The sequence below is a fragment of the Heliconius melpomene genome, chromosome 14 (genome assembly GCF_056956725.1).
Source record: "Heliconius melpomene rosina isolate 202511_hmr_F chromosome 14, ASM5695672v1, whole genome shotgun sequence".
Taxonomy (NCBI): Eukaryota; Metazoa; Arthropoda; class Insecta; order Lepidoptera; family Nymphalidae; genus Heliconius; species Heliconius melpomene.
The window spans coordinates 8,557,276-8,582,515 of NC_140402.1; the positions used below are offsets into that span (position 1 = coordinate 8,557,276).

The window sequence follows — 25,240 nt, forward strand, 5'->3', positions numbered from 1 at the left end:
TATTATTTCCTAAAATACTGAATTTTCTAAATACTTTCTTGTACTTAAATAAAAACAAATTTAAGAGAAAAATCAAGAAAACCTGCATAAAATTGAGCACGACTTTTTTTGCAATTTGTGTCGATTCTACATTAGCCGAAGGACTCGTCGTTCGTCGAACTTCGTTCCTAACTGGTGTCCCACGACACCACATTTTGTTTTTTTTATTATTTTGTTTAAGTAATTTTTAATTTTCTCTTTTTTTCTCTTATTTTTTTATTAACAATTACTTAAATTTTTACTGTTAATAATTACTTTATAATTACTTCTGTTAAGATAGCTGGTAGGCTGACAATGTTTCAAAATAAAAATCAAATCAGCTTCACTCTGTATCCCGCACACAGAAGAGTAGACAGAGAGAACCTAGTGTTAAAACACTCAGTAACTAGTAACCAGTGACCAGTCAGGTTTTACAGTCACTCTTTATGCCCCTGTGCCACGACTGACCTTACAGATAGTATATTATTATTAAATTTTATATATATTTCTATCAATATAATTACTTTTTAACACTAGAAGTGCCGAAGATTGAGACCCCCCTAGAACCGCCGTCGTGACAAATTTGTCCCATTCTACTTATTATGTTGATTGTTGGTATAATACAAAAAAAAATATTATTAAAATAAATCGTAAAGTATGTAGACCATCTTTAATAATCAATTCTTATTATTTAACAAACATAAAAGTACCAAAAAACAAAACACAAAGAAAGAATCAAATATTTCAAATACGTTCTAAGGTCGTGACAACTAACTGAATAACTCTTACAAAATTATAAGTTATTGAAATTAGTTAATATTATTATTAGGCCAAGTAATGCATTAATATATTCTTCATCAGTGATACATCACAGATGATGATGATGATGATGAACATTGCGACAAAACATTGAACATTGACAAATTTTTAAGGGTGCTTTTTCAGGAAATTAGGGGACTGTAGATCGTCATATAGTTGATATTCATATACTCATATGAATATCAACTCGATTTCTCCAAGCATTCCTGAAATAAAGGCACAGACAGACGGATGGACAAAAAAATGATCTTATAAGGGTTTTTTTTCCTTAAAAGCTACAGAACCCTAAAAACTTAGGCATTGACTGCTAAACCTACTATTCAATTTTTTTCCGCCCCCGCATCGCCCTTTCACCTCCACCTCGTCCCCGAGGCATGAAAATATGTCAAATTATACCCTCAAATAACAAAATAATAATGGCGGGACAAAAATGACCCAGCGGCAGTTCTAGGTAAATCTAATTTTTTTTCAAAAAGTATGACTGCTATAAAATTATTTATATCTTTAATTAAATAAAGGTGTAAAATTGGTAATAGTAAAAAAAATTCATCTACATAAATTAACAAATAAAAAAGTTATATACAATCAAACTTGCGTTTGGATCAAAAATGGGACGGGGGCGCTTCTAGTGTTAAAAGCTTTTATTTATATTTATTTTTTAGTGTATTTTTTTCTGTTTTAGGATTCTGTACCTCGAAAGCAATAAAACAGAACCCTTATAGGACTTAGTACTTAAATATTGTAATAATAATTTGTTATAATAATTTGTTATTTGTTATCATTGTGCCGATAGTGGTTTCGGTTAACGGTTTAATAGCGAAAAGCCTCGACCAACACCTTAAGAGGCTATCGCTTAGCTGTTGGATCAAGAACCGGATACAGAAGGCAGTATTACTTGAGACGGCACGTATTGTGCGGAGGTTCCTCTCTCTGGAGCCCTAGCCACCGATGGCTTGGACCCTTGTCCCGCCCTCGGAAGAGTGGTTTTTTTATATTTTTAAATGTATCTTTTTTATAATCTATATATATAAAAGGACTTGTCCTCACTGACTGAGGTAAGACGCGCGCACAGCCGTAACCGCTGTGCGTAGAAACGTTAAATTTGGACAGATGTTTACTTTCGTAATCTGGACATCCACTAAGAAGGGATTTTGAAAAATTTTAACCCTAAAGGGGTGAAATAGGGGTTGAAAGTTTGTATGGGAAAAAAAATAAATCGGCACCGAATTTTATAAAATTTGAAATTTATATTTTTAAAGGTATTTAATTGAACACGTGTTTCATCGTTTTCTAGAATTCTCCCCTCTTATTATTCCTCCCCTAGAGAGAACCCTTAGGGGTGCAAATATTCATAAATTTTCATAAAATTTGAAATTCAGACTCTTAAACGTATATAATTAAACATATGTTGTATGGTTTTCTAGAATTCACCCCCTAAGGGTGTAAATAAGGGGTTGAAAGTTTATATAGAAAAATTTTTAAAACGCCACCGATTATTATAAAATTTGAAATTTAGACTTAAAAATATTTCATTGAACACATGTTTTATGGGTTATTAGAATTCACCCTTAAATAGGCAAGCGAAGCTGCGCGCGTCCGCTAGTAATAAATAATAATGAAGGATGTTAATCCATTTATTATATTTTTATATTTTTACGTGAAGCCCTTGAAGTCCACATGATGACAGGCTTTCTCAGGACATAAATTAGAGTCATTTTCAGCTACAAATGGAGACATATCTTATCTTAAAATATACTTGAAAGCATCGTGTTGTTTGAGATGGCTTACGTAAGTAATAGTGAAGTTAGTCTACAAAACAAATAAAATATTTACTAACGTGTGACATAAATAAAAGCAAATATATATAAATAATGCATTGCTCTTATTTTGTTGGCAGGCGCTATGCCTAAAAATCAGTTATCATTAACTTTGATTGCTATGCTTTCATTACAGGTGCTATAAGTAAATGTTCCTAATTGAATCTATTTATTGAAAAATTATAAGAAAATATTTAAAAAAATACTAGTTTCGGATTTTTCCCTTGACATACACCCAATTACTTAACCGGATGCTAAATTTCACCATTCTAGATCATCTGGAACTTGGTTAACATTAAGGTCTATAGGTCAGTCACCCCCCTAAAAATTTACGATTTTTGGACGTCATTATCTAAATAACTGTTTGAGCTGTATTTATGAAATTTTATGCACGTATACAGGTAGGGGGTCTAAATATTTGAGCCAAATATGACAGCTTTAGGTGGAATAGTTTTTGAGTTACGAATAGGTAAAAAGTGGCTTCAAATGGTTCGTGTAAAATAACACACGGTGCTGCTCGCCAGTTCTGAAACCCAGAAACTTGGCACGCGCTCCGCGCGTTTTAAATGTAACTTTACGCTGTATTCCACGTACAGCAGGGTAGACAAAAGGAACCTAGTGTTTAAGACCCTCCGTTCCCTATTTTTCACCGAATTCTGGAGGCATCGCATGTTGAGTGGCAGAACTCAACACCGCCTTTTGACACTTCTCGACACTAGAGCACGGCATATACATACGGTGTCACGGCAAATCACGGCGATCATTACGTTTTTTTATTTACTTTTTTATTTAATTCAAGGAGACGTATCCAAAATAAAAATAAAATGCAGAACGGAATGACCTACCACTAGGTCATATATGATGATTTAAAAATAAATAAACAAAATTCGACCTATTGAAATAAAATTTAATGGCCTTCCCCGATATTATTTTTAAGCTAACGAAAGCAAATAAGCGAAAAATTGATAAGGATTGTTTCCAATTCAATTAAATTTAATCCACGGTTCATGAACCAAAGATTATATTAAATTGGGAAAGAAGTATATTTTTTTACATTTATTTTGTTTATAATATGTATTTTGTTATTAACTTATCTTCCATTTATTTTTTGTAGGCAAACAGAACCGTATATTACACCATTTTAATTTTTTTACATAAATCTTTTACAAAACAATGTAATAAAAATTGAGAATTCTAGTATACACTTTTGATTATTTTATCATGAATCGAAGTATTAAATAATAGACGGCATTCCAAATTTGTAACGGGGAGTGGAAAATGGATTTTTTTTTTATTACGTTGTATCCCATATATAGCAAGGTAGGCAGAGGGAACCTGAGAACCTAATTCTACACAATTCACTTGTATCCCTAAGACACGGTGAGAAAAAGGATAATTTTTCATTTTTCATCATAGAGTCCCACGTAAACGGAGTTGCCGGCAGCAACTAGTGTTATATAATGAAACATCTTTTAGGTAGTCGTTCCATTACCTCTCTTGTAAAGACACTTTAGGAGTTCTTTCGTATTTAAGCGTTAAACTTTCCGTTTTATGAATGAACATTCGGTTTATTTGAAGATTCGTCTTCACTGTTTTAATAGTCTTTAAAGTTTTTATTATTTTTATTTGATAAATTGACTACTTAAAATATAGTTTAGTATTAGTATAGAGGCTAGACGTGGCACCAAATGCGACAAATTGTGGGTTCGATCCCCATTCGAGGAAATTAAATATTTAATATTTTCATTTCATCGCTCATGTAACGAGGCAAAACGCGCTGTTGAGTTCTGCCACTCACCACACATTGCAATCGGATTTTGGCGGAAAGTGGGGAGCGTGAACAGAGTGTCTCAACACGAGGTTTCCAGGTTCCCTCTGCATACCCCATTATGCGCGATATACAGCAAAAAGCTAAAAAAAATCTATTTAATACAATATGTTTTTGATTGGGCTCTATCAGGTAAAAATCTAAAATGTCTCTTTCAATCAATTCTATTTCAGTTGAATTTAGCAAAAATTACGGAAAATCTTTGAACATGATTTATTTGTGAGACGTCTTATTTATGTTGTTATGGATTTTTCTTTTCTTATAAATAAATTTTGATTGACAATTTTTTGATGAAGGCCGATGAAGTAAGATAATATTTTCTTATTATTTTATTCTAATAAAGCTTTCACAAAAACGTTGGGAGTTATGTAATATATTATATGAATCTTAATTTATTTATACTTTATTTTTGCTTCTCGCTAGATTCCGGATATAGCTGAGTAGGCAGAGAGAATCTAGTGTTACAGGCACTCACTCTAATGATCACTCACTATTCAAGTGCCTTAAACATTCTATTACAATTTTTCCGCCTAATTTTCGAGACATTGCGTGGTGAATAGCAGAACTCAATGCCGCGCATGCCTTATTACTTAAACGAAGAGATGGAAATAAATCATTACCCCGATTAGAAATCGAACCCAGAATTTGCAAAGAAACAACCATGAAGTTGTTTTAAATATAATTAAACATAAATTTTAATACTCAATAACTCGCCCTACAGTATTGACAATATCTTACCCACTTAAGATTCATGTCGTTCAGTCCTAGATCCGTTCCTCGGTCAGTCAAGAAATTCTGAAATATTATACACACAAACCTAGGAAGAACCACACTCCATTAGGGACTGATTTATAGCTCTCAACTAAAAGGGTCTCGCAGGGAGCGATCCTTGGTCCCCTATTATATGTATCATACATTAGCTGTATGGAAATCTTGCCTCAAAATATTATTTGCTTTGATCGTGTAAGTACATTATATCGTTTTTACGTATCGATTTTACATTAAGGTTCCTGCCGCTGAGATTGTGGGGAACTTTGTATTTAAATAGCGACGATGAATTATTTTTGTTATTGTTACAGCCGATTACATGGTAGAGATAAAGTTGAAATATGTTTTTCTGAGTATGTTTAAGGGGAACAAAGAGATTCTTTCAATAGACAATTTCATTGTGTTTTTAATCTATACATTCTTTTTTTCAGCGTTACCTGTAATCTAAAATCACTTATTTATATTATATTCATTTACCTATTACTTAACACTGAAAATTTTCTTTGACATATCAAGGAAAGGCTTTTATTTTATTTTTTTTGTAGCATCACACTATATCCTGCACATAGCAGGGTAGGAACTCAGAACCTAGGAACCTAACGCCCCTATTAAGACACTACCGCTCCCACTTTCCACCGTATTCAGGAGGCAATTGGGAATCAAAACCACACCACCCACCCACTTTGCGCCACGACTGGCCTCATATGTACATACATATATGAATAGAATATCTCTCACTATTTATAAGTTCCCGAGGTATTCATGACATAACGTCATTCAATAGTGGTATTGAATTTGAATAGAATAAACATAGAAACAACGATTGTCGCGTGTTTATGCTCCGCGCTGGCGTACAACGTAAGACTGTCTAAATAATGGGCCCATTCGAAACCAAAAGTCTTTTATACCATTGTTTTATTCAGAACGTACTGTATAAAATAATATTTTATGTGCATTTGAGTACTATTTGTTACTACTGTAAATATTGTCTTTTTTTTTTTGTTGACTGTACGTACAGAAGATTCGCTTTCTGTGATACAGGGTGAGTGCAGGAAAGCAAGCTAGCTGGCTAGCTAGAAGAGCAAAGCTGAAGAGTTGGTTTAGTTTATAGCACCAATCTCAGGAACTAGTGGTTCGAAATGAAATTCTCTTTGCTTTGGACATACTTATAAAGCCTTTCCTTCATCCCACATATAGCAAGATAGACAGAGGGAACTTGGGAACTTAGCGTTAAAACACTCCGTTCCCATTAAGACACTTCCGTTCCTATCCGATGAATTCCGGAGAAATTCCATGTTGGATGGTGGAACTCAACTAGCTGCTAAATAATAATGCGAATTTAGATAATAAAACTATAATTATTATTATGCGAAAAAGGCTTACCAAAAGATAACTATGTTCAAAAGATAACACTATAAAGATATAAAAATATCTCACTACGGTTTTACTTTAGGCATTTTATATACAAAAATTCTTTTAATGCCATTCAACTGACAGTAATGGAAATTCAAGATGGGGTAAAATATTTTTAATGTCGAAGAATATTGTAGGCCCTCTGGACCTCCTGGCGTAGTTGAAGGTGCACACGCGGTAGTAGTGGATTCGTTTTTGTTTGAAGAAAAAACCATTTGTCTAGCCTAATTATATTCAAGGCACTAAGCTAGAGTTCTATAAACTACTAAAAAAATATTTCTAAAATAAAAATTAAACGGAGAGTGGAGAGTTGCGAGACTAGTCTCTCTTTGCTTATGCTTTAAAAACATTTAAAATAAAAAGTTTTTTTATGTAAAATTGTGTGATATATTAAATATTTTTATAAGACGACGAAAAATGAATATTTCCCATGATTTATGATAGATGTTTTAAAGAACTGCTAAGAAAGTGCGATCTTTTACTGGACATTGTATGAAATTTCTTGAGACAGTTGTTCTATAAAGAGCTTTCTTTGTTTAAAGTTTTGTAATAAAAATGGTTGCTATATGAAATAATTTCCTTTTAAAATATTTTGATTAAGATTTTTATATTATAAATTGCATATAAATATAGTATATTTATGTATTAGTTGTTGAGGTGGTCGTGCCACATAGGCACAAGCCTGCAACTGTAAACGGCGGTTGTGGGTTCGATTGCCACTGTACGAAATGAAATCTATATATATAAAATCGAAAGGTCACTCACTCATCACGAAATCTCAGAAACTACAAGTGCTAGGAATCTCAAATTTTGCATAGGAGTTACTTATAGGACGTAGGTGCTCGCTAAGACGGGAATTTGCAATATTCGACTTCTAAGGGGTTGTTTTTGGGGTTGAAAGTTTGTATGACACTTGGTTACTACAAATGCTAGGAGTCTCAAATTTTGCATGGACGTCACTTATAGGACGTAGGTACTCATGGAGACAGAAATTAATAATAACGTAGTTTACGCAGGCGAAGCCGCGCGCGGGCCACTAGTATTTAATATTTTCACTAGTCACGAGGCAAAACACAGCGTTATGTTCCGGCACTCAACACGCCTTCAGAATTTGTAAGAAAGAAAATGTCTTAATGTGAACGGAGTGTCTGAACACTTTCCCCAGGTTCCAGGATACAGCTTGAAACTAAAAAAATCTTTGCAACTAAAATATCTTAATTCCGTTGACGTTGAGTTCCACCACACCTACGCTCCTGTAAGCAGAACTGTATAAGGCAAAAAAATTAAACTATCATCCCGTCAGGGTTTAGTAAAATGTTAGATTTGCCTATGATTTGCTTTTATTATTTTTGCCGATACAGTTTCAACGGCGTCTCTCCATATGATATCTAGTCTTTAAAGTAGTCTAGAAATATAAAAGGTAGAAAATTATTTTATATCAATAATAATACCTAATAATACCTAAGATAGCACTAACTTGTAATTACACCTTTTGATTGTTGGAGAAAGACAATGAACGTCTTCATTAGACGAGCAGAATGGAAGGCATTAAGCGTTTGACTGCATTGCAGTCATATTTAGCTTATAAATATGTTATAAGTATTAATTATATATTATTTCAATACATAGTAGATTACATAGCTTTAAGTTAAGATACTCTGTTTCCTGCTTCCCACCGAATTTTACAAGATTGCGTGTTGAGTGGCCGAACTCAATGTGTACGCTTCGTGTACTTACTATATGAAGGAAATATCAAATATGTAAATATTATAATCATTTACTCAAGTGGATATCGAATTTATAACCGTCGCGTCTACAGTTAGACGCTATCTCACTGTGCTACGAGGATCCATACATTATATAAAAAATATGCATGATTGTAATATTATTGAGTTACCTTGTTTGTGTGGAATGTAGATAAATGGTAAAATGAAGTCTTTTCTCCTTCACATATGATTTTTAGGAAATCCTCTATTAGTATTCATCTACACTTTCGAAACGACATGCCTAATTCTAATTAAAATTTAAAAAACTTTTATATAACTTTTATTGAAAAAAAATACAAATATAATGAAAAAATATTAACCGGCTCAGGACATTAATCAGGCTCAGGTAATGCTATGAGATCTATTCGATACAACGCTACCTGGTATATTCGTACAGAGGGCCATTAAGGGCAACCCTCACTTGGTCGGCTTATCGCATAATGGAACTATCACGTGGTCTGCTGCCTATGCCCTATAGTTCTCCCTTCAACTACAAGCCGTTCTATAAAACTATTTCTCTGGCAAGAGATATGTTCGAAGAAAGAGAACGCGCGCTCAGACTATAAAAGAAAAATGTTCTTGTAGGATAGACTCATTGGTTCTAAATAGAGTCAAAAATACACCAAAAATTCTTCTCCACCACTACATTTTAAGAACGTCTATTCTGTTCTCCTTTTCTTTCACTCTTTCGATACATCTACAGGATATCCCGATAGCTTCAGCTTTAATGCCTGGCTATGAATGCGATAGTTATGGGATCGATTCTCATTAGGAGAAATATTTTTTTTCCATTTCCAGGGCGGTGCGTGGGAAACAAATTGTCTTAGTACTTGGTTTTCTCTACCTGCCCTGCTATATGCGGGATACAGCGTGAAAGCTATTGTATTTGCCTACTGAGACTTTTTTCTATAAAGGGCTAAAAGTAAAATGCCCTACGTGCGCATAATTTCAGCTCGACGTGCCCCAAAGGCGCCACAACTTCGCTTATTGATAAAAGAATTATACAAACGTTGAAAAAAAAAACAACAATACTTTGATTTATCTTATTTATTGTTATAAGTTAGCAAATTCACGTCCCACTTTCTTATAAGATGGGGGAGGAAATACTGTCTGAAATATTAAACACAAGTTCGACAAATGGGGAGGAATGGGGGGAGGTTTGACAAATATTTTATAAGGAAAAATGTATTTAAATTGGTATTCGTGAACGAGAATAGAATGTTATTTTTTAATCTTTATGTATCTTTCGCATCACGAGGTAGGTACGTAGAACGAAGATACTCATTTATTTTCTATTTTCTAACCATTTTCTTAACCAATTTCAAAAGAAGAGGTTTCACGGTTTCAGGGACTTACTTGTATAACAGTAACATTTTGCATGATATTTAAGTATGATTATCTATTTAGACATCCAAGGTGTGTAAAATTTTTAACGTGTACGATTAATTGTACGGAAATAGAAAGCTAAATCTTTTTTGATTTCAATGAAAAGTGAAAATTCTCTCAGAACATTCCAAGTTCCATCAAAATCGCTTCAGTAGTTTTTTTTGTATTTGTTTTAGATCTCCTTGCATTTTTGGAGGATTTATACAATTTATAGATTTCATGTTAGATAGTGACTTTACTCTACCTTTTTAATAAAAATAATAAGCTCAAAACGTAGACAAAATCTCAAAGTTAAATCTATATAAAATTCTTTCTTCCTAATATATTTTGAAGGCATAGCCTGTTGAGTGTTCCTCATTATATTCTTCGTTACCAGAACGATGGAATGAAATAACTTATTGCTATGAGTGAAAATTGAACCTACAACTATCATGTTTGTAGTAACAAGCTATACTATGTATGCTGTTTTTTTGTATATATTTAATCTTCTATAAGAGTAATCCCATTAATATTATAAGTATATTTCTTAAAGTTAAAAAGTCTTTTATATGACATTCCGAATTAAACACAAGTTGTTTAACAAACAAGCCTGTTATAAGTTACAAAAGACGATAAAAAAGGAAAGTTACTAAATTTTGTTAGAGAAACAATATTTGACGTCCATTGTCATGAAAAGTTGTGACGTTTCTATGGAATACGAATTATTGAATACTGTAAAATATCTTAAGTCTCATTTAATCAGATCAGATTTTTAATATATCATTTTATTATTTTTAAATTATTTTGTACATATTTGACATAGAGGGCAGTCGTAGCGCTGGGGCACTAGCATGTGACTGAAAAGGTGATAGGTTGTGCATTCGATTCCCGCTCGAGGAAATTAAATATTTAATATTTTTGAGGCCGTAGTGGCTTAGCAGCACAAGGTGTGACCGTAACACAATGGTTGTGGGTTTGTCCCCGCGCGAGGAAGTGATATATTTATTGACATATATTTTTTCATTTCTTCGCTCTGGTGTCGAGGCAAATAGCGGTGTTGAGTTCCGCCACTCAACAGGCAATGCTTCCTAATTGGGCGGAAAATGGGAAACGGAGTGTCTTAACACTAGGTTCCCTCTGCGTACCCTGCTGTGTGCGGAATACAGCGTGAAGCTGATTTTTATTTTTTTTAAATAATATACTGTCTCAACCTGGACTAGAACTAGCAACCTCTCACACATAACCACTAAACCACAAAGACAGTATTTATAATAGATTATTCAAATTGAAATCTAACTTTCTATACCTCAATCAATATGTGCATCTCGTTCAATAGAACTAGTTTAGAGGATCCAATTAGAAGGTGATTGTGTTTGACAAGTTCCTACAAGTTGTACGGTATAGCTATTGATACCTACTATTAGTGAACGCTAAGGTTTCTAATATGTAGGGGACGCCTGTTTTGTTCCTGTTTGGAGTAAATATATATACACTATGATTAATTATTTGGTAGGTGCGTGATAAAATGACGAAATTCGTTGTCGTCGTTATAATTTTCAAGTTTCATAATAATACAACAATTGCATGTAATTCAAATACTTACATTTTTTTCATATTAACTCGACCCAATAAAAACGTGTTAGAAAGTCGAAAATTCCGATAATTGAAACATTTTGAAGAGCCCTAGTCAGTTAAGTAGACAAATGATTAAGTAGTCGGCCGAGTGAGGTTGAAGTATCTAATTAGAATGGAATATTTTTTTGCAAAATCTAATACGATTTCAAAATGCTACCGTTAGAGTATTTGTTTTCAGAATTATACAATTTAATGACAAAATTTTCTAATATATACTTTTTATCCACTCGGCCCGAATTCATTTTAAAATACCCGACGATTGTGGGTTTGATTCCCACTCGAATTAATAAATTATTTTCATTTTCTCGCTTTGGTAACGAAATTGTTTCGCAATTAAAAGTCTCGAAAATATGGCGGTGTATGAAGAACTGAATGTCTTATCCCTAGAAGGTTCCTACTGCCTTTCCTGGGATAAAAATCTATATTTTTATACAAACATTGAAAATGATTCCAACGTCACGTTTCCCAGTAGTGCGCTGTACACCCGAAGTTACAGTTATAAAAATTATGAAATACCTGCCAACTTTTCCCATTAAAACTTCAACCCAAAGGTATTTTCTACACCAATTTAGCTTTCATAAAACTGTTAATGAAAATTTCACAGTTTAAGGTCTTAAAAAAGAAACTAATAAGCTGAAATTGCCTTTATAAGAAAAACGACTAACTTGTGGCCCTGTTGGTAAAGGGCTCTCTATACTACGAGTATACTACTTTTTCAGAAAACGTATAAAAAAATATATATGTTGGAATTGGAAACCATTCAAGCACCCTGATCATTAAACCAAAGATTCTTACTTCTATTGAATGTAAAACTTAATGAATAAACATAATAATAATTAGAAATTATAGGTGACGCGACGCGTGAAGCGTAGCTTTTTTTGAAAATATGAATTTTATTTTCTTTTCCTCGCTCTGGTATCGTGGCAAAGTGCGGCGTTGAGTTTCCACCACTAAACACGCAAATCCACCAGAATTCGGCGGAAAGTGGATAACGGAAGTGCTTTATTAAGAACGAAGTGTCTTAACATTATTTATGGAATATAAAAAAAGCAAATAAAATAATCACAAGTTCTTCAAATATATTTTTTTTAATTCATCGACTACGTTTAAAGCATTACAGAATATTTTCAATATAAAATGTCCCACAAAATTCTTAAACTCAAATGATCGGTACCACAGTTTTGTAGAAAGGTAACATAATATTCTTCAGTGTATTTACTTTAAAGAGAAAGTTTGCAAACATTTTTATGTTATAACAGTTTCAAATACGATTTCATCTTATTAGTTGATGCGATGAAGAGCTTCCTTTTTCCTATCAATTTACGTTTACAAAATTGTTTGTATAAAATGATTTTAGATTTATTTTGCTTTTAGGGTTCCCTATTTTAAAAATGGAAAACTAAACTCTTATAGGATCACTTTGTCCGTCTCTCCGTGTGTCTAGATTATTGATCTCAAGATCTCGAAGAGATATCAAGATGAACTCAAGCTTTTAAATCAACGCAATTAAAAGATACGAGCAATAATGCATTAGTTTTTCTGTATTTTGTATGAAAATCGCCTCATAATCAAAATAGCTATACTATCAGTGGACCTACAGTTATGAACTAGCGCTCGGAAATGTATTTTTTTTTTTTCATAAATACCCTTGTGGGAATCAAACTTACACTGTCGTGCTTACAGTCTCACTGTGTCCCAACAATCCCTTTTAAAATAATGATATTTTCATTCTGTGGTCACACAGACCTACGATCAGGATTATGTGACAGTAACATATGGTAGGTAGTTAAGGGTTAATTGTATAACCGCATATATTTTACGGAATTGGAACCCAGGAACTCCAAAGTAATAAGGAATGAAGTGGCCTCTGAGCCATTATTAAATAGCTTAGTGAAGACGACATTCTACCGCTCCTATTGCATTCTACAGGAATTTCCCCACTTCGAGAGGACGATGAAGCTAAACTAGCGCTGTTCCTTGTGTTTTTTCGTTTTTTTTTTATTTTCGCTGCCCAAAAGGCAAATCTAACGGAAAGTGGAAAACAGAACGAATTGACTTCTTTTTTTTAAAGTTGTTCTATACCCTCAGTACCTTGCGAAAAGCAAAAGTATGAAATTATTTTTAATTTCCAAAGGAGGATAAACAAATTAATATTTTTATTACATGAAGCTATATAATTAAAAAGTTTAAATATGTACATAAATATTACATAGAATAAAAGGGTTAAAAGAAAGATTTTGAAAATAAACCTTCACTTTGCTAAAAGTATTTTAATTCTGAATCTCATAATAAATTCAGTGTAATATTTTAAAAGAATATTTTTCTACTGTAACCCTCGAGCGGACGAACATGAGTAAGAAATAAAAGATATAAAACTAACTAGTTTTGCTGCATTTGACAAAATCTCAGATAGAAAAAGTAAACATCGAATGAATAGATGAAAATAAATTTTAATCTCGGAAAACACGCTATAAAAGTGTTCAGGAATAAATATCTCTTTTTTAGTCGGGCCACACTGCGGTGTTGAGTTCCGCTACAGAACAATACCTCCAGAATTCGGCTTAAAGGGGGACGGAATGTCTTAATACTAGGCTCACTCTCCCTACTCTACTACTTGCGAGATGTAGAGTTAATTTGAAAAAAGAACAAAAAACATGGGGGGGTTCAAATTCCGGATTTAACTAATTCAATTTCCTAATACTAAAAGTCCCAATAACGATTACAAAATAATAATAACCAAATAATAATAAAGTTAATATTTAATTTATTATGCTGTCTCAATACGACAAGGCTTAAAGTCGAGCTTAAAATTGTATTAACAACATTGCAACGTTTCTAATTACATTTGTCAGTTACTAGAATTAGTTATTCAATTGTATTGATTTTGTGTTGACCTAAGAAGTGAGTTAGTGAATATCTTGCATAAATTATTATTAACTTTACAGTTCGGTTCGATTTCTGAACATTGAATTTAAATATAAAATTGCTAGTATATATATACATATTCTCAAAATATACAGTTGTAACTTGTTATTATTATTTTATTTATATTAGGCAGATTAAGCAGATTAAGCAGGGTAGGCAGAAGGAAACTTGGAACTTAGTGTTTAGACACTCTGTTCCCATTAAGACACTTTCGTTCTCCATTTTCTATATTTAATTCTTCCGAATGGTCCTTCCTCATCCCTGATAATCATCAGAGATGAGTAGATATATTACAGTATCTTCGTTTTCACAAACTAATATAAGATATAAGCAGTTCTAAACTTAATATTAAGACTTTCTTATAAAGATCTTAACGAATAAGCGATTTTCTCTTACCATGGCAACTTCCAGAGTGGATTACGGTCAAACTAAGGGGAACGAGTGGCTGGGGAAAGTTTGTTTTTTAAAACTTGTTTCAATTGAAAAACAAGAAGATTTTTCAGTTAAGCAAATAGAAAACAGTTGTAATTTGTTAGACTTTTATTTTTTTAAGTATGATCAATTGATTTTTAGATAATTTGTTGTTTTTTTTTAAGCTATACGCTGTATTCTATATATATATATATATGTATATATATATATATATATATATATATATATATATATATATATATATATATATATATATATATATATATACACATAATATATAATATATATATATATATATATATATACACATATAAATATATATATATATATATATATATATATATTGAGGCAGAGGGAACCTGGGAACGCAGTGTTGATACTTCCGTTCTTTAGTTCCCGCTGATGTTTTTTTTTTAAATTTAAGGTTACATTGAAATAATTTCTTGAATCCAGTCGTGGTACATGAGCACAAGTGACCAGTATACGCGATTGGTTGTGGGTTCGATCCCAACTCGAGGAAATATTATATCACTTATTTTATATTTCTTCGCTGTGGTGTCGAGACCAAAAGCGGCGTTGAGTTCAGCCACTCAACGTGTAGTGCCTCCAGTTTCGAGAGAAAATGAGGAATAGCGTATGACACAACGCCACTTTCCATTTTGCCTACAGTGCTCCAAGATTTTTAAATATGTTTATTTAAACTCAAAGATTTTTAAACGAAACAAAACACGTACGTACATGAAACATAAAAAAAATAAGACAAGAAAAAATCTAAAGCATTTTCATACCTTCAAAAAAATTCACAACCTATATAGAAATAAAGGTAGTTCAATTAACTCGGCAGCAAAAATAAAAATATAAAAAAAGAACGAGCTTGAGTTAAAAATTTAATACACTTTTTCAATTCAACGCAATCCTGCTCTATTGTAGCGATCTTTGGAGATTAGGGCGTTGTGTTTTGTTTAGCGAATATTTACTATTACTAAAGAAAAGAATAATAAATGCGGCCTTTAGTGTATTGAGTCTAACAAAAAATAATATTTTAGCACTTTTTAGTACACACAAAAATACGCTGTAGCAGGGTAGGTAGAATGAACCTAGTGTCAAGACACTCCGTTTCTTATACACCATTTCAGAGTAACGAATTGAAAATATGGTCAGCTTAGTGTGTAAACTTGCTAAGAACCTATAAAGAAAAATATTCTCAAGAGAGACAAAAAAAAAGAACTAAAAAAAAACTATTACTATTATCAAATGATTTTTACTATTTCGAAAAATTTATTTATATTATCCAGTATATGAAAAAAAATAAAGGTAATTTTTATACACTTCCCAATACCGGAATAAAAAAAATCCAGTACCTCCATAACGACAAAGTACAGATGTAGCAAGTTTAAACTCTAAGCCGTTGCTATTTTATTCCACTGGGAATCGAATTCACGATCGTTTTGTTAACACTTACACGCTATGCCGCTACGCCACTATAATATGACATTGTATAATTATGTTAAAGCTTTATACTGAACACAAGCGACGTCGTGTTAATAAAAATTCCTGACGCTTCTAGAATAACCTGCAAAATTCCTGCAGTTTTTGCATTCCACATATCCTGTAAACTGTATATAGGTATTCTTGGAATATTTATTATATGCATATTTAATATTTCTCTTTTGCGCTGTGCGGGATAAATCGTGAAAGTGAAAAGAACATGAAGGTAAACAGAATTTAGTGTTGATATATTTCGAATTCAAGACATTACGTATTGAGTGACGAAACTCTCTTGTCTTAACAGTGTAAGAAACTGAAATTTCCTTTATCAATAAAATTAGCAAATAGGTTCCCAGGTTTCTTCTGCCTACTGTGTGCATGGTACAGCGTAAAGTAGTGTTAAGATACTCCGTTCCCCAGTTTCCGCCGATTTCTGAAGTTATTGCGTGTTGCATGACGGAACTCAACGCCGCCCTTTACCTCGACACCAGAGCGAAGAAATGGAAATATAAACATAAATAAATATTTCATTTCCTCGAGTGGGGATCGAACCCATAACCAATCGGTTAACAGTCACACTTTGTTCCCCTGCGCCACGACTGGCCTGTGGTCATTTGAAATAGGTGAAGATAAAAAGGGCTTACTCACTAAAGTACCTTAGGTCACTTTAACATATTGCTAATTGAAATTCATATTTATTTGGGCTTAAAATTTCAACGACATTTCGAAACAAAAACGCTTAGCACATGTGAAATTTATAATTTTCGTATAATTAGGAACGAAATTAGCATCGCTCTGTACGAAATAGCTGACTTTTGTGGTACTGTGTAGATATATAATTATTTCTCTTACTTATTATACATAACTAGTGGACGCGCGCAGCTTCGCTTACTTTTTTTGGGGGTAAATTCTAATAAACCATAAAATATGTGTTCAATGAAATATTTTTAAGAGTCTAATTTTCAAATTTTATAATAATCGGTGGCGTTTTAAAGATTTTTCCATACAAACTTTCAACCCCTTATTTGCACCCTTAGGAGAAGAATTCTAGAAAACCATTAAACATGTGTTCAATTAAATACTTTTAAGAATCTGAATTTCAAATTTTATAAATATCGGTGCCGATTTAATTTTTTTCCCATACAAACTTTCAACCCCTATTGCATCCCTTTAGGGTTAAAATTTTTTATAATTCCTTCTTAGTGGATGTCCAGATTACGAAAGTAAACATCTGTCCAAATTTCACATTTCTACGCACAGCGGTTACGGCTGTGCGCGCGTCTTACCTCAGTCAGTGAGGACAAGTCCTTTTATATACGAGTATATAGATAGATAGATTATATATTTAGGTTTCCTTTAGAGGCAACATACTGACAGTTACCTCTTTACAATTTCTGTTGGTAGGCAGAAGGTAACCTATTTTTAAAACACTCTTTTTCCTATTTTTTGTTCAATTTTCGAGACATTGCACGTATGTAGCGGAAATAAACGCCGTAATGCTTTGTTTTGCTACCAGAAATGGAACCGAATCCGGAACCACCGCATTTACAATCAAATTCTGTCACAACAGCAAAAGATGGGCTCTTCATTAACAAATAAAAAGTCTTACAATTACGGAGAATTGAAAAGCAGTGGAAGTTTTCGTATTTTGTTTACCTAGCATTAATACACTTTTTGAGTATACCTATATACAATATATATCTTAATAAAAACTAAACTAATATTATGTTTCTACCCACCTACCGTGTATACGTTCATCTATATACATGTCTATTACTCCTCTTTGAAGTCGGCTATAATTGTAGTTTGTAGCTCTGAAAGACTAGTAAAGATAAAGTGAAAAAAAACATTGACATTGTTTATGTGTTGGCAGGTACTCCAGGTCCAGTTTAGTTTTAATACTACGGAAAAGTAAAATAATATAAAGAAAATTATTTCCAACACTAGGAATGGAATCGACTACTATTGCGTTGATACCCAAACGCTGTACCACTGCGCTACTGCGCCTTATGAAAAACGAGATCATAATATATGCAACTAAAAAACACTTTTGCATTCACCCCATTACAACAACCCCAATAGAAGCCTAATTCCCAAGTGTTAAAGTGTATTTTTTGTTTGCAGACACACTGCAGAAGTCCGCAACACCGAAGTGAAGTGAAGTGTTAAAGTGGGATTATGTACGGGCCCGTACTCTAGCCATGACTATAGCTTTTCTATTCAGCGCTTTCGGTGCGCTCGCCCTCGTGAGCCTTACAGGTGAGTTAGATCTAATGAATATATGTTTTTTATGTATTTAGGTGAGTGAGGTGAGTGATTTCTCTGCCTATCCTGGTGGGAGTGGGATATATCGTGAAGCTTGAAAAAAAGAAGAAAAGAACATATTTTTAGGTATAAAAAGATAATATATTGTAAAATAGTATAGTTATAATAGCTGCTAACTCTCTTAAATTTTACAAATCTGGATATAAATATGTCTAAGTTAGCAAAATATATTTATGAGAGAAGAGTTGTAAGAGAGGCAGCATGAGGTATAAATATATTTTTTTACGTTAAGTATATACTTAAATTTATAATTTACACTGAAAAATCTTTATTCTTTCTATTAACAAAAACTCTTACAATATCGCGATAGCATTCTATTGTATTCAATAAGATTTTCTTCAAGAAAACAATTCTTTTTCTCGAGAAAAAAACTGTTACAGGAAGTATTTAATAATAAAATAAACAAAGAAAAATAGTCTTATTTTAGGTTTATTCCTATACTTATTGTAAAGCTGTGCTTAGAAACAAATTCTGAGAGGGAATTTTCACCCAAAATGATATCTTTTAAACCGTTAAAGCTGGATTACATTCGTGACCACTTTAATCAAGAGATTGAATTAAGTATCATTTCGGAGATTGTTCTTGAGCTAAATTATCCTTATTGTATTATAAGAAAATCCGATCAAAACGAAAATTGCAAAATGAGAGCCAAGTTCAATAATGAATGACGCGTCGTACTCAACTTTACCAGCTAAAACTATAGAAATATCTGTTTATTATATAGATGCCAAGGGTGATTAGAATGATTTTATCTTGTGTATATATATATAATAGTTTACTTTGGTACTAAAAATTAAATTTCTAGGTCATCAAGGTCATTGGCTTGGTTTTTTTTGGTCAAGTGGTCATAATAATACCGGACTTTAAACCTTATATCAATAACCGTTTAAGAAAAATTAATTATTTATTTATTGTTTTTGATAGTTTTCGTATTGTAAAGAGCGCTTCAAAAGTTTTTTTTAACTTGGCTTGACATGCTTTCGCGTATATCGCGCTAGTAATAAAAAATCTAGCATAGTTGAGAGATATCTCGAAATCACAAATAAGTATACATTTTTTACAATGTATGTCTAGTTTAAGTCTAGACATACTGCAACGTTAAATTGCGTAAACTTAAACGCAATATCTAAAGCAGGAGGAAAATTTTCCATGCCTACATGCAAAGTTACGTACGAAAGTTAGATAAACGATAATATCGATGTTATAAGAAAAAGAAATATCTTTGTTTTCCTTATTTGCCCTTAAGGAATGTTTGCTAGGAAGCAAAAAGGGCTTCACAAGCCCTTTATAGATAAGATTTGCTATAGCGCTGCTCTAGCGTAGTTAGAAAAGGAATGGTGGGTTCAAATTTTGGTATAACTTACAAAAATTGATCTAACGTTCATAAAATAAATCATAATTTTTTGGCCTCGGTCGGTCGGTTTTACAAAAATTTTACAATAATAAATGTATAATTTAAGTCGTTATCTAAAAGAAACCTCCAAGTAATCTCAGTTTTATAATATGTTTTATAATTCACTTTCTAGAGTTACGACTGTCTAGCTTATCTCGTCTACATTAAATGGCGGTTCGTTCACCCGTTCTTTTGTAAATATAATTATGTTGAAAAGGGGTAAACATATGTATGATAAAATAATTCTATTTGTTGCTTAGTTGGTTTGTTTTGTTCTTTTATTTTTTGTAGCTTCACGCTCTATACTTCACATTGCTAGGTAAGAAGTGGGAACCTTGGGTGTTCTTTTTTTTATATTTTAACTAAACGCTACAGACACGTCCTTTGGTTCTATGTTTCAAAAGTTATCAACTTTAATTGTATTTTGTTCTTATCAACTACTGAAACTTATAACTAGACATTATTATCACCAGATATTTAATTCTTTAAAGACTCCAGATTCTGATAACTTAATATTTATTATAATTACACTATTTTATAACATTTTACATATAGTTACTTTTTTGTATTAATACAATCTAAAGGGAACCTATGGAACCCTGTGTTAAAACACTCATATTTCACACCGATCAACTTTTGAAATGAATGAACTCAATGCCGAAATAACCAAATCACTACGTTTTTTCTATCTAAAACAGTACATACAAACGTTCCAGCCCTTATGAATTATAAGGATAAGGATAACAGGAAGCCAAGTTTGTAGAACAAATATCAACAATACATATCTAACCGGATGGTTATCATCCCCATTATACTCTCCCATGAATCAAGGGCACAATATACCCCCAAACGGCCATAATATAGTGCGGACACAAAAGTCACTCTTTAATATCAATATAATTTATTATCCTAGTTTATAGTTGGATGAGTTCATTTGTTATTTTCGTGAAGATGCTTAATAAATGCTATGTATCATTGATTTTTATTAAATGTTTCCCAAGCGATTGGCTTGCTGAAATATTGTGATGAAAATATTGATAATTCTATAATTTTTAACCAACTGCTGCGAATCCCGAAAGGAAGGTGTGTATTAGCGCGTGCGTACGTATTGTAAGTCCGTTTTTTTGTTCCCTTGATGATGCGTAGTTGGATTTGTCAATTCTCTTGTTAGTTCTCCGTTTTCCGCTTTTCGACGGATTTCAACACACTACGTTGCGTAGTTTCGAAACTCAAAGCCGCATTCAGGTCGCTGGTATTAAACATATATAAAAGAATAATTATTTCTAGTAGGAACTCTAATATAACAATTACTTTTTTATAAGTATCGTCGGCCGTACAAACCAATTGTACATGGCTACTTGACCGTAGGGTACGTAGAAAAATAAACAAATTTAGTACAAAAAATAACGTAAAAGCTTGTTAAGCTTGTTATGTTACAGTTTGAAGGACTTCGTTGAGTACTAACGTAGAAAAAATTAATGTGTTTGTCCATACTCGTAGGTATACAATAATGAGTAGGTACAATATTTTTTTTTCCACTTTCATATATATTCTGCATCAGGGTAGGCAGAGAGCCTAGTGTTAAGGCACTCCACTCCCCACTTTTTGCCGAATTCTGGAGGCAATGCGTGTTGATTGGCGGAAGTTAACGCCGCGCTTTACCTCGATGCCAGAGTAAAGAAATAAAAATATTAAACATTCCATTTCCATTTATTTTCATACCTTTCGCATACTTAATCCCGCATAGGAGTAGTCAGGGAAACGCTCAATTCTCCGCTTTTCATGCGAATCCAGATCGTTGCGTGCTCAGTAGCGGAGCTTAACCGCGCTTTAAAAATATCTGGTATTTATTAAGACCTTTTCTTTTATTTCCAAAGAAACTGGTAACTATTGGAAAATTTTATTCTATTCGATATTCTGATTAATTCTAAGAACACACCACAGTACAATAGAATATTAATTAAAACAATGAAAATTATTCCAATACTGACTATATTTAGATAGTGAATAAAACAGCGAGGTCTGATTAAAACTAGATGCATTTTGCTCTCTACTTCTGTTTTTGTTTGGGGTTTAATTTTGAATGGTTACGCTGTTGGCAGCGATTTCTCGTCTGTAAAGCTTCTTTGTAGTTCTACTTAAATTATAGTGGGTACATATTTATTCAAAAGTATGTAGTTTTTATGTGTGAAAGGTTTTGGATTCGATTCTCACTCGAGGAAATGAAAAAAATAATATTTCCACTTTCCGCCACTTAACATGCATTATCTCTAGAAAACGGAGAACGGAGTGTCTTTACTCTAGGTTTCCTCTGCTAGCTACTAAAAAATACTTATAATTATAACGTAAACAAAATATGGAGATACTTATAGACCCCACTCTTGACGGAACATTACCATAAAAGTATAACTCATGACTGTCGCGTTAACAGTAACACGTCCCGTTACACCACGACCGCCTCTAACCGCCGCTTTTTTTAACTTCACGCTGTATCCCGCACATAGCAGGGAAACCTGGGAAAATTGTGTTAAGACACTCAGTTTGTAATAAGGCTCTTTTATTTCTGAGTTTCAAATAATTCCGAAAGCATTGCGTGTTGAGAGGCAGAATTCAACGCAACGGTTTGCTTCGACCCCAGAACGAAGAAATTAAAATAGAAAATATTTCACTTTCTCTAGTTGGAATCGAATTCACAAGCTATAAGCTGCCCTTAAACCAGACTGATATTATATATAAATATTATAAGATAAATAAAATAGCATAATATAATTTTTAAAATCTAAAATCATCCTCAGGTTGCACAGACAACACAAATGGTCTAAGCTCCGACGGCGTCCAAGAGTTGGAGTACACTGATGTAGACCTTGGTCTGACACAGCGAGGGCCACACTTCGATTTACAATACTCTAGGAACGTTACAGCGCTGGTTGGAAAGACTGCGCAGCTGAACTGCAGGGTCCACGATCTTGGGAATAGGACGGTGAGTAAAGTTTCGGTAATTGGATTTCTTAAGAGACTATTAAAATAAGGATAGGATTAATATAATGAGGCCAGTCGTAGCGCAGAGGAACAAAATGCGACTTTAAAATCGACTGGTTATGGGTTTGATCCCCACTTCCCTAATGGGGAAATATTTTTTTAAATTTTATTTTCATATGTTTCCTCTGGTCGAGGTGGTGGTCGAGGCAAGACAGGTTGCGGGATCCCGTATATAGCAAGGTATCAGCAGAAGTTAACGACTCGCATAATCTTTTTACTAGAGAGGGAATGAAAATGAAAAATAATAAAACGAAAATAATTCATCTTAGATGTAGGCATCTAGTCGTTTTCTAGACCGAAATAACGAAAAGTAATTATATTATTATTTGGCCGTCAGCCTTACACAAAATACCGGTAATATTTCTAAGATAATCTACTTTTACAAGAAATCTCATTAATATGAAGAAAATTCGAGATCTGCTTCTTTCATTTCTAGCAACCCAAATATCTTTCGATATTTTTTTTAACTTATCACGAAGTAAGCTTCGTACTTTGTGGGAGTTAAATATCGATAAAAGAATGTGTTATTTCTTCAAGGTTCGTAGAATATTTGATATTTACTTCAGTTTGTTACCTCCACGCGATGTGCAGATGGTCTTGAAAGACGGACAAACAGATATATATTAAAATCATATAATAATTAAATTCTATTGAAATTTACATATCAAAGCAGTTTTTAAATGATAAAAGCATATAATTTTATATTGAAAATTGTGGTATGAGGTCGCACATCCTATTTGGTACTTTTTATCTTAAATCGGATTACGTTACGTATTAACGGGTTTATTGACACCTTGAATATAAATTCCACGTTTTATTTTCTTTTTTTTTTGTTACAATGATTTCTAAAGGTTAATTTTATTGAAGAGATTTATTAAATCAGCTTCACGCTGTATGTATATATAGAAGGGTAGGCACAGGGAAAAAAAATATAAAACACGCCTTTCCTCACGCAACAATGTGTGTTTAATGGTAATATTTAATGAATCGCCTCAAAGCCAGGATATGCAAATAATTCATTGTCTCGATTGGAAATCGAACACACAACCATCGCATTTTAGTCCGACGCTGAGCCTACCACGATGCCTCAAATATAATAAAAGTATTTTATATTGAAAATTGTGCAATAAAGTTGCAAATCCTATTCAATACTCTTTCTTCTTTAACCGGATTACGCTACGTTAAAACGGGTATTTTAAATTTATAGATACATTGAATATGTTTTCCGAATTTCTTTTTTGTTAGCATGTTTTTAAAGATTTTAATTTTCTAAAAGAAACCTACTATTATTTAAGAAAACGTATAAGTATTTAAACGCAGCGGGATTTGAACCAATGTCTCTTATAAAATGTTAGAGCGCTAGAATTTAAATAATGTGAAACGGTTACGATGCAGTGTATCCCGCGTATATCTAGCCTAGGCAGGGGGAATGCGTTTTAAGTGGCGTAATTCAACGCCGCTATTTTGCCTCGGTGCTGGATGAAATGTAAATATTAATAAATAATAATTCATTCCCCTGATTGGGAATCGAACCCATAATAGACGCGTCATACCCTAGGGGGCCCTAGCGCCATGACAGCCAGACACAGTACACGACGCCAATGTCACATACTCACACACATTTTCACATTAATTTTATATATATTATTTAATTAAATTTCCCACCAGGTATCATGGATCAGGCATCGAGACATTCATCTGTTGACGTCAGGACGAATGACATACACTTCAGACCAGAGGTTCATCAGCGTACACAATCCTCACACCGAAGACTGGATATTAAAGGTATGTTTATATAATTATATGGTGCCTTCTGCGTATGGTATTTTTATTTCTGGATATATTATACGTGCAAGTTGTGAATTCGATTCCTTTTTAGACCAATAAGCAAAGATGTGAAAAGAACTCAATGACCTGAGTGGGAATCGAACCCAACACCGTCGTATTGACAGTCACAGGTTGTGTCACTACGCCACGATGGCCTTAACCTATATTGATTTCGCCAATACATTCATAGGGCTCAGTTCCCCTATATAACGCATATTTATCGTCCACATGACAATGTGACAGCCGAATAAAACGAAAAACTTTTTGAACAAAGAAAAAAGGGTATTTTTTTACAAACTCTAAAACCACCATCCGCAAACACTGTATAGTGTACAATACTTGTTTTGACAGCCTAGTTCTATACGAATATAATGCTGGAACA

At 33.0% G+C, this 25,240-nt stretch overlaps 1 protein-coding gene across 4 annotated transcripts in view; it reads left to right on the forward strand.

The window, feature by feature from the left end:
• Nucleotides 1-25,240, forward strand: part of LOC146532291 (zwei Ig domain protein zig-8-like) — a 226,182-nt gene that overhangs the window by 186,462 nt on the left and 14,480 nt on the right. For all 4 annotated transcript variants that reach the window (XM_085197251.1, XM_085197252.1, XM_085197249.1 and 1 more), the window contains 3 exons: nt 18,399-18,533; nt 22,788-22,972; nt 24,700-24,816. In XM_085197251.1, coding sequence (XP_085053377.1) covers nt 18,476-18,533; nt 22,788-22,972; nt 24,700-24,816 — 360 coding nt within the window. In that variant the 5' untranslated portion in view covers nt 18,399-18,475. The remainder of the gene's footprint in view (nt 1-18,398; nt 18,534-22,787; nt 22,973-24,699; nt 24,817-25,240) is intronic.